A 10,062-nucleotide genomic window follows, 5' to 3' on the forward strand; every position below is an offset into this window, starting at 1 on the left:
GTGCTTCAGGTGGTGCTTCAGGCAGTGCTTCAGGCGGTGCTTCAGGCGGTGCTTTAGGTGGTGCTTCAGGCGGTGCTTCTCCTTCTTCAGGTCAGTTGTTCACATGCAGACGTTTCCTCTCCAGGTTGTTTCAAGGTCAGAAACACTTTATTGATCTTAAGCTGCTTGTTCTGAGCAGCATGTGGCTGTTCTGCATCGTCCACACAGCAGCTCCGATAGTCACTCTCTCCATGTGGCTGGCACAGAGCGATCCGATCCGGAGCCTCGAAGCAGTGGATTCATTATGTCTGCAGACCAGGAGAAGAACCTCTGGTGGTAAAACTGGATGTTTGTGTTGCAGGAGACATAGTGGAGGATGCGGTGAAGGGCGCGCTGGGCATCAAGGACAAAGAGGACAAGAAGAAGGGAGGATTCATGTCCAACAAAGGAAACAAAGGCAAGGAGGAGAAGAAGAAGGATGGAGATAAAGGATTTTTCTCAAAGGTCTTTCACAAAGATGATCATAAAGACGAGGGGTTGAAGAAGACGAGCGGCTTCCAGGGCCTTTTTTCTGAGGGGGGCGGAGCCATGGAGGGGGGCGGAGCCATGGAGGGGGGCGGAGCCATGGGAGGAGGTGAAGAGGCCGGAGGAAGCCCAGGCCAGACTGTAGCCGTGTCTGACAGAGGTACGTATGAGGAACAGGAAGCTCAGATCCATGATTCTCTCCCAGTCCGTCTCCCAACACGTCAGTCGGTTCTGGTGCTGAGGATCCAGACCCACGCAGACGTCCTGCATGTCTTCAGGTGTCCAGCACTCTCAGGTTGTCTCCAGGGGACAGACCAGTCCATCAAACTGGAGATCCTCTGAAGGTCTTTGCCCTCAGTTTGCTCCAGCAGCCAACCTGAGGTAAACCAGGGAACTTTAAACTCTGGGTGGTTTAAGTTCCCACGGTTCCTCTGGGAACTTGAAACAGAGTCTGGAGCTGAGGCTGATTTTAAACCACCAGATCACCAAACAGCAGAACCAGGACGAGCTCTGGGTCTGGACCCATCAGAACCTGGTACCAGCAGTTAAATCACTGCACAGGTTGATCAGCAACTAATAGATTTAAAAGGTGATGAACTAGAGGTGTAGAAAATCTTTAATTTGTTGACATATTTCAAATTGTTTTTGATTTTTTTTTATTTAAACATTTTCCACATGTGTTAATCTGTTAATCTAATTAGATTACAAACCTGCAGTTTGGCTAATCTGGACTAAACTGTTTAATTATAAGAATAAAAGTTTATTTGTGATTCATCTTGGAGGGAAACGTTGAAGCAGAAACCAGAGCCTGTTTGACCAGCAGGGGGCGCCACAGACTCAACACATCATCTACTCAGCATCTGTTTAATCTAGTTCTACTTCAGGGGTTCTCAACCTGCGGCTCTGGAGCCAAAAGTGGCTCCCGGACCTTCTGCACTGGCTCTTCTGAACTAAAACCAAATTACTTGTTTTCTGTAGAAACAAACCATAAACAACATGTGGAAATTTTGGATTTTTCTGAGAGAAAACACTTTCCAGCTGCTCAACATTCTGTTGGCTGGTGACCACAAAGCAGCCAATCAGGAGCAGCTTTCATCTTCCTTCACACTGATTGGCTGAAACTCCCAGAAATAAAATGGTGGATCTTTGAAAATAAAAAAATTCTTAAATATTTATTTTATTAAATTGGATCCATTTTGTGTCTACAAACTGTTTCAGTGGACAGTAAATATTCTTTATTAGTTTTTATTCCTGCTTGTGGAAATGACTGATTTATTTTTCAGACCTGCTGGATGATCTGGTGGAGGTGGCAGAAGAAACGTCTACGACCTGAGCCTTCATCATCATCATCATCATCATCATCATCATCATCATCATCATCATCATCATCACCATCATCACCATCATCATCATCACCATCATCATCATCATCATCATCACCATCATCATCATCTTAATGGTTTTCTGCTGTTTTTTCTTCCAAAATGGAAATTATTAAAGGAATAAAAATGTTTTAATGAATTTTATCCTGATCTTTATTTCAATTTAGCTTCTTTAACTCAACAAATACTAAACAGTCATAAGATCTGAACTCAGGTCAGTTAAAATAATTTAATACAGAAATAGTAATAATAAACCTGCACACACCTGGAGGAGCCTGTAAGCTCCGCCCACCAGGTGGGTTCTTCACTGGGTCGGAACCTGAAGGTCCAGCAGAGTGAAGTCCTGACTGAGGGGGACGCTGTTCTGGTCGCACAGGAAGTGGCTCCGCACCGTGATGACCACCCACTTCCTGGGAAGAGCCAGCAGCGCCTGCAGCTTCTCCGCCGCCACCTGGACGTGTCGCACCTGAGAACCTGGAGCTGGAGGAGAGGAAAGGGCCGGGTCAGAACCGGGTCAGAACCGGGTCAGAACCGGGTCAGAACCTCACCTGAGACCTGAGCGTCTCACCTGCGCTGCGCTGGAGTCGGTCCGGAGGAGCTTGGAGGATCTTCTGCAGAGGAACCGGAGGAACCCGGACCGTGAGGTGGGGGGAGCCGCGCCCACTCACCGTCAGCACACCTGGCCTGAAACACAGAGATGATGTCATCAGGTGGTGACGTAAGCGGTGACATCAGCAGTGATGTCGGCGGTACCTGTAGAAGCGGCGCAGGGCGGTGAGCGGCAGGCAGGCGTAGCACGGCGTGTAGATCCCGTTGCGGTCCGTGTCCAGCTCGGCGGCGCAGCGGCCACAGCCGGTGTAGGTGATGTCACCGCTCAGCGCCGCCAGGAGGCCGGCCCGCGGCGTGGAGCCGTCCAGAACCGGCTGCGCTGGGTTCTGGGAGGGCGGAGCCTCCTGGAACTGGAAGCTGAGCACCTGGACTCTGAGCTCCACCTCACCTGCAGCAGAACGGAGAGGCTTCGTATTCAGTCCGTTCAGGGTTCTGACCCAGTTCTGGCATGGTTCCGGTTCTGACGGGCCGGGCCCGACTCACCGCTGTACTTCTGGGACAACAGCGTGTCTACATCCAGCTCCAGAGCCGTGCCGCTCGGCCCTGGACGGCGCCACGCTCGCAGGAAGTCCAGCGCCTGGCGGTCTGTCGGGTCCAGAACCCGGACCGAGCTCCAGGGGGTGGAGTGCAGCTCTGTGAGGTCGGAGGTCAAACCCGCCCTCACCAGGAGAACTCTGAAGTCCCACACAGCTTCTGAGGGCAGAAAAATGAACAGAACCTCCTGATCCGGTCCAGGGTTCTGACCCAGACTGGATCAGCCCAGTGCTCCCAGCTCACCTGGTTCTACATAAAGCTGGGCCTTAAGTCATTCTGTGACCTTTGACCCCTCGTACCTTTGTGTCTGCTGAAGCGGGACAGCCAGTCCATGGCTGCCCCCCACAGCAGCAGCGCCCCCTGCTGGCCGCCCGGCTGCTGCACCGTCAGAACCGCCTTCATCTGGACCGCCGAGCGGTTCCGAGACTCGGCCTCGTCTCTCCACTCTGACAGAAACACCAGCAGCTACATGGTAATGTTATAACACTATAATAACACAGCAATAATCCAGTTGTATCTTAATAACAATAATAATAACCTGATGCCATAATATTAATGCTTCTTTAAGTTTCTGCTCTGATGATCTGCCACCAGGAAGTCGGATCAAAAATACAAGATTATCATAAAATACTGAAAATAACTGAAGAGCTGAAACCAGAACACATTATTTTAGTTTCCTGGTAACTGGACAAAGTTCCTGAGAGGAAGTTGGCGGCCATGTTGCTTCATGATGTTGATGTTTGTTCAGGAATAAATCCGGCAGCACCCTGCTAGGAGTCGGGACGTTTCACCTGTGAGCCTCACCTGGATCAGGTACGTTAGCTAACATGCAGCCCGCTGGCCCCGCCCCCTGCCAGCGACAGGCTCACCTGAGCTGATGTGAGAGTGCGTGACTCGCAGCAGAGCGTGAACCAGCGTGTTGACCCGCAGCGACCTCAGGGTGGCGTAAGGGAGCCGGTTCAGATCCTGCTGGGGCCGACTGGGGAGGGACACCAGCAGGGGGCGCCGCTCCCTGACGAAACCGCACAGAGAACGGAGAGCGCAGGCGCTAACCTGCTGGCTAACTGGAGAGAGAGAGAGACAGAGAGGTAGACACCTGGGCAAAGGAGGCTGCTGACTGGCTGCTGATTGGCTGCTGATTGGCTGCTGACTGTCTGCTGATTGGCTGCTGACTGTCTGCTGACTGTCTGCTGATTGGCTGCTGACTGTCTGCTGTCTGCCTGCTGACTGGCTGCTGATTGGCTGCTGACTGTCTGCTGTCTGCCTGCTGATTGGCTGCTGACGTACCTGGCGGTGAGGTGGAGGCGTGTCCCAGGTTCAGCAGTTTGCTGGAGAAGGTGGACTGGAGGACAGTCTCTGCTCTCCACCTGTCCTCCCTCACCTGCAGTCCTGCAGCACAAACACACCTGAGATCAAACCGACTCCAGAACCGGCCTCTCGGGTCCGGTACCAGTGTGTGTGTGTGTACCTGTGATGAGCAGAACCTCTCCAGGACTCACGGTCAGTACCCAGAAGGCCGCTCTCCTCCACAGCACCACCTTCATCTCAGCTCCTGATTGGTCCGTCACCACCATGGAGGCCAGAGGAACGCGGCTTCCTGCTGATGGACCCGACCGCACCTTCAGCCAGACACGGATCAGAACACGACCAGAACACGATTAGAAAGCTTGTTAGTTTGCAGCGCTAACCACAGCTGAGGAACTTTTCATGTTTTCATTCCTGTTGGACACCTGGACTCACCTGGACCTCCTTCAGATGGCATGGGTGGACCACCACCACCAGGACAGAGTACCTGCGTCCCACCTGGTCGCACCTGTCCAGACGGGTGGTGGAGGTGGAGCTCTCTGGTGCTGCAGACGTCGACTCCTCTGAGGGTCGTGGTTTCTTGCTGCAAGGGGGCGATGTGGGGGGCGTCTTGGGGTCAGACTCCTGAGAGCAGAGGACGCCGTCTGCGGTGACCTCCATGATGACCCCACCTTGCTCCGCCCTGGAGGCCGGACAGGTGTGGCTGAACAGCTCCATGGAGTCTCCAAGAGATGAGGCGGCCAGGCTGAACAGCTCAGGGGTGCTGGAGGAGCCAGACAGGGGGCTGACAAGGGGAACGGGCGGAGCTTTGTCTGTGGTGGGCGGTGCTTCGTCTGGGCTGGGCGGGGCTTCGTCTGTGGTGGGCTGGGCTTTGTCTGGGGTGGGCGGTGCTTTGTCTGTGGTGGGCGGGGCTTCATCTGGGCTGGGCGGGGCTGTGTCTGGAATGGGTGGAGCTTCGCCTGGGATGGGCGGGGCTTTGTCTTTGGTGAGTGCTGATTGGACGGCGTGTCTTCCTCTCAGGATCAGGGCCTGGCTGAGAGTCCAGGTGCTGAGGAACTGGGTTCTGGTGGACGGAGGCTGCTGCTCTGGTTCTGGTTCTTGTTGAGCTATAGGGAAACAGCGGTCCAGGTACTCCTGGACCGAAGCAGAACACAGATCCTCCCCAGAACCACCTGAGTCTCCCTCTGTCCTCAGAGCTCCGGCTTCAGACGAAAGTCCTCCATCTCCATCGGATCGTCCTCTAGCAGACCCTGTGGCCCGACCCGGTTCCGGTTCTGTTGGATTCTCCTTTCTCTGATCCTCATTCCCAGGAACATCTGAAAGGACAGGATCATCATTCAGGATCCATTTGGGTTCGACCCAAAGAACCAGCAGCAACTGGCAGCTGGTCCATTTAGCTTCGGAACGGAACCAGAACGGGTCGGATCGGGTCCCACAGACAGAACACAGGAAGAACTCTTGAATCCCTAAGTGGGATTAAACCCGCCTCACCTGCAGTGGGTCGGAGACGGCCCGCCCTCCAGGTGAGCTCCAGGTGTCTCCATCCTGTAGGATGCTCTTCCTCCTCCTCCTCTTCCTCCATCCTAGGTGAAGGAGGAAGAGGAGGAGGAGGAGGAGCACCGAGGAAGATGTGGATCTTTGGCCGCTGATGCATCGTGTCCACTGAGGAGACAAACAGAACCAGAACCAGTCAGACCCGAACCATTTGGGTCATAAGGTCAAACATGTTTTTTCTGGATGCTTTTATTATGAAGGGACAGAAAACCAGCAGCTGGTCATTTAATTCTGGTTGGTCAAGAGGTCAAGGGTCATCAGAGGAACACTTGTTCTGATGGGTTTGTAGAACCGGGCCTTTGGGACTGTGCCTGCTGCAGTTCCCAGTCTGACCAGCAGGCGGCAGAGTGAGCTGATAATGCTGCTGATATATCATCAAATATTGATGATAAAAAAATTAAGCGAATTAATTCAACATCGGGATAAAAATAACTACATTTATTTATAAATCACATAAAATGTTCACCTCAAGGTTGTTTAGGAGACAAATCCCGCTTTTCCACCGAGCCAGGCCGGGCCGAGCCGGGCCGGGCCGAGCCGAGCCGAACCGGTGGAAAAGGGGCATAAAGATCCAGTTCATACCCAGATATACAGAACATAACAAATCAATCCAATCACATTCAGGGAATATTCTAAATAATATACAGTTCGATCTGAATTATAATAAACAGTCAGATTTTAGTGGTCTAATGGAGAGAACTCTGGGTCAGACAGCTTCTAGAATCAGAACCGACCCGGAACCAGAACCAGAACCAACCTAGAGCATTCAGCTAATGTGGAAGATCCATCCACTGGGTCGTCACACTGCAGTTTATTTCCTAATCTGGATTTAAATTTAGGTTTAAACTTTTTACTCTGACAGTTAGTTTGCTGCTGGACCAATCATTTGTTCTGGTTCCTAAAACAGCCAAAGGAGGCGAAGAAGAAGAAGAATCTGCTGTATTTTTACAGCAGATTAAAGGTTCAATCAGCCCATCTGTCTCATAGTTTGAGTCTGTTTCTTTTTTTTATGTGTTCTCTAATCAGTTACTTTGCAGATTAATAACGTTTAGCTAATAGTTTTAATGTTTCCTTAAAAGTAAACACAACTTTATGGTTGCTGCTTGTTCATACTTTACAGGTGAATTGACCTGTTAAAGCCCTGATCAGATGACATATTGGACACACAGGTGAAGGTTTTAACAGCGATGTTTTTACCTGGAGGAATGCGCTGCAGGGAAATATTCAGGAAATGTTCTCCACGGAGAATCTGCCTTCAGCAATGTGTTGTTTTTATTAAGAGGATCCTGAAGGGAGTGTCGCCCTGGGCAAAAAGCCAAAAACCTGTCAAAACGTCCCACAGCTGAAAAGACTGTAAACAACATAATTTAAAGGCTAAATGTTGAAATGAACCATAGTCTGAAATATTATACAGCAGGGGTGTCCAAAGTGGGTCCAGGAGGCCCACGGTGGGTCCAGGAGGCCCAAGGTGGGTCCAGGAGGCCCAAGGTGGGTCCAGGAGGCCCAAGGTGGGTCCAGGAGGTCCAAAGTGGGTCCAGGAGGCCCACGGTGGGTCCAGGAGGCCCAAGGTGGGTCCAGGAGGCCCAGAGTGGGTCCAGGAGGCCCAAGGTGCGTCCAGGAGGCCCAAGGTGCGTCCAGGAGGCCCGGCATCCTGCATGTTTTAGTCTCTCCCTGGTTTAACGGATCAAATGAGGCTCGTTAGAGGCCTCAGGGGAACATCGACAAGCTGAAAAGGTTGTTAAACCAGGAAGAGAACTAAAATGTGCATGATCCCGGCCCTCCAGGACCGACTTTGGACACCCCTGTTATACAGCATCTGGGTTTTATTATATAATGAACATTTGTTTTGAAAGTTTTCCCGGAAGTACGTGTAGTCTAAACGCTTGCTAGTATTAAACTATTTTACGCTGCTAATAGAACTTAATTATAGGAGTCTAACTTGATTGAAACCTTCGTAACAGACTGATATCTGCTGTATCTGTGTGATTCACTCACTGGTTAAGCCGTAATGATCAGTTTTCTTCGCTGTTTCTACTGTTCGTGTTGAGCTAAGCTAACGGCTAGCCGCAGCAGCTCCCGCCCGGCGCGCCCTTTAAATGATCGCGTGCCAGCTTCAGTTTATTTGGCTCGCGGCGGCTGCTGACAGGAAGGGGCGGCGGGAAGGAGGAGCCGCCGCTGCCGGGGCAGACTCTCCGCTTCGGCGGCTCCATTTCCTGGACCTCCTTCCACCAGCTCACCCGCAAAATGTACCGAAACCTGGGAGAACTGTTGACCCGGGGAGCGGGCGGTATCCTGGCCTCCGCCGCCGACTCGGCGCTGCCGGCGTCCGCCTCGCTGCTGCGGTACCGCGGCTACAGCCAGGCCGCAGCCCGGGGCGACGACCCGAACTTTTTCACCATGGTGGAGGGCTTCTTCGACCGCGGAGCCGCGATCGTGGAGGATAAGCTGGTGGAGGACCTGAGGACCCGGGAGACCCCGGAGCAGAAGCGGAAGAGAGTCCGCGGGATCCTGCGGATCATCAAGCCGTGTAACCACGTCCTGAGCGTCTGCTTCCCGATCCGGAGGGACAGCGGCGAGTGGGAGGTGATCGAGGGCTACCGGGCTCAGCACAGCCAGCACCGGACGCCCTGCAAGGGAGGTGAGATCCGAACCGGACCGGACCGGACCAGCATGTAGAGCAGAGTCCAGCTGCAGGAGGAGGAAGTTTAAATATGAATCATAATGATGATAAACGATCCCCGCTGCTGGTTAAATTCATCCTGAAAAGTTCAGATTTGCTTTAAATATGGATATAAATATGATCTTTGTTTATTGTTACACGTTTCATTATTTTAAGGTCATTTTTTCACAATGAAAGAGCAACACTGAAGAAAACAGCAAGGACCAGCAGAACCACTGGGTCCGGTCCAGTCTGGTTCTGAGTCCTGTGTATTAAAACCCAAACAGATCAATCAGAACCAGAACTTGCAGGCTGGTACCGTTCAGCCTAAAGGAACCCTGTCAGCCAGGACAGAGTGCAGAACCAGCAGGTCAAAGGTCACACAGGAGGGATGGTTCTGGTTCCAGTAGAAACCGGTTCTGGTTCTGTTTCAGGGATCCGGTACAGCACCGAGGTGTCTGTGGACGAGGTCAAGGCTCTCGCCTCCCTGATGACCTACAAGTGCGCCATCGTGGGTCGGTACCACACACACACACACTCACACAGACCGGACCTGAACCGGGCCTAACCAGAACCGCCTGCTGTTCCAGATGTTCCGTTCGGTGGAGCCAAAGCTGGAGTGAAGATCAACACCAAGAACTACACGGTGAGCAGGTCCGAGCGACCGACCGGGTTCTGACAGAACCGGACCGGTACCGTTTACGTTCTGGTGTTTTTCAGTCAAACAGACGTTACAGACCGGCTCTGAAGGAGAAACGGAGTCTGGGTCGGTTCTGGAGCAGAAACAGAACCGGGCTTTGATTATTAATTAATTTGTAATCAGGATAAATTTTCCAGCTGTGATAAAAAGTTAAACTGATTAATAATCAATAATAATCGTTTATTCAGAGCTTTTCACTGAACAGGCAGATCAGATTTAAACTTGACTAAATATTAAAGAAAGTGACCCGAATCCCGTTTATTACTGAAGTAACAAAACAAAAGGCCTGCAGCGAGAGGCGGAGTCACCTGGACGGCTCACCTGGTCGGGTCACCTGGACGGGTCACCTGGACGGGTCCAGTCCATCGCAGGGCAACACAGAGACACACGTAGGGAGAGCTTAGAGAGGCCAGTTAACCTGACATGTTTCTGAACTGGGAGGAACCCGGAGAAAGACCCGGGCCGGGAATCAAACCCACGACCTTCTGCTGCAACAGTGCCACCCACTGCACCACGGTGCAGCCCCTATTATATTATGATTATGATGAAGCGTGTCGTTGGGTCAGAGGGGAACCGGTCCTGGAGGGCCGGGATCATGCACATTTTAGTTCTCTTCCTGGTTTAACAACCTTTTCAGCTTGTCGATGTTCCCCTGAGGCCTCTAACGAGCCTCATTTGGTCCGTTAAACCAGGGAGAGACTAAAACATGCTGGATGCCGGGCCTCCTGGACCCACCGTGGGCCTCCTGGACCCACTTTGGGCCTCCTGGACCCACTCTGGGCCTCCTGGACCCACTTTGGGCCCCCTGGACCCAC

General features: G+C 52.2%; 2 protein-coding genes across 2 annotated transcripts in view; one reads left to right on the forward strand and one right to left on the reverse strand.

Annotated features, from left to right (window-relative positions):
- shld2 (shieldin complex subunit 2) overlaps positions 1-7,538 on the reverse strand; it is a 20,293-nt gene extending 12,755 nt beyond the window's left edge. The window contains exons 1-11 of the mRNA XM_017308835.1: positions 7,301-7,538; positions 5,826-5,996; positions 4,770-5,650; positions 4,498-4,648; positions 4,317-4,418; positions 3,899-4,093; positions 3,329-3,475; positions 2,979-3,188; positions 2,640-2,883; positions 2,455-2,570; positions 2,152-2,366 (exon numbers count right to left, since the gene is read on the reverse strand). Coding sequence (XP_017164324.1) covers positions 2,191-2,366; positions 2,455-2,570; positions 2,640-2,883; positions 2,979-3,188; positions 3,329-3,475; positions 3,899-4,093; positions 4,317-4,418; positions 4,498-4,648; positions 4,770-5,650; positions 5,826-5,996; positions 7,301-7,538 — 2,631 coding nt within the window. The 3' untranslated portion in view covers positions 2,152-2,190. The remainder of the gene's footprint in view (positions 1-2,151; positions 2,367-2,454; positions 2,571-2,639; positions 2,884-2,978; positions 3,189-3,328; positions 3,476-3,898; positions 4,094-4,316; positions 4,419-4,497; positions 4,649-4,769; positions 5,651-5,825; positions 5,997-7,300) is intronic.
- Positions 7,539-7,701: 163 nt separating this feature from the next.
- LOC103477390 (glutamate dehydrogenase, mitochondrial) overlaps positions 7,702-10,062 on the forward strand; it is a 6,461-nt gene continuing 4,100 nt past the window's right edge. Inside the window, exons 1-3 of the mRNA XM_008430482.2 lie at positions 7,702-8,526; positions 8,982-9,062; positions 9,138-9,193. Of these exons, the coding sequence (XP_008428704.1) occupies positions 8,133-8,526; positions 8,982-9,062; positions 9,138-9,193 (531 nt within the window). The 5' untranslated portion in view covers positions 7,702-8,132. The remainder of the gene's footprint in view (positions 8,527-8,981; positions 9,063-9,137; positions 9,194-10,062) is intronic.

The sequence above is a fragment of the Poecilia reticulata genome, linkage group LG15, assembly GCF_000633615.1.
Source record: "Poecilia reticulata strain Guanapo linkage group LG15, Guppy_female_1.0+MT, whole genome shotgun sequence".
Classification (NCBI taxonomy): Eukaryota; Metazoa; Chordata; class Actinopteri; order Cyprinodontiformes; family Poeciliidae; genus Poecilia; species Poecilia reticulata.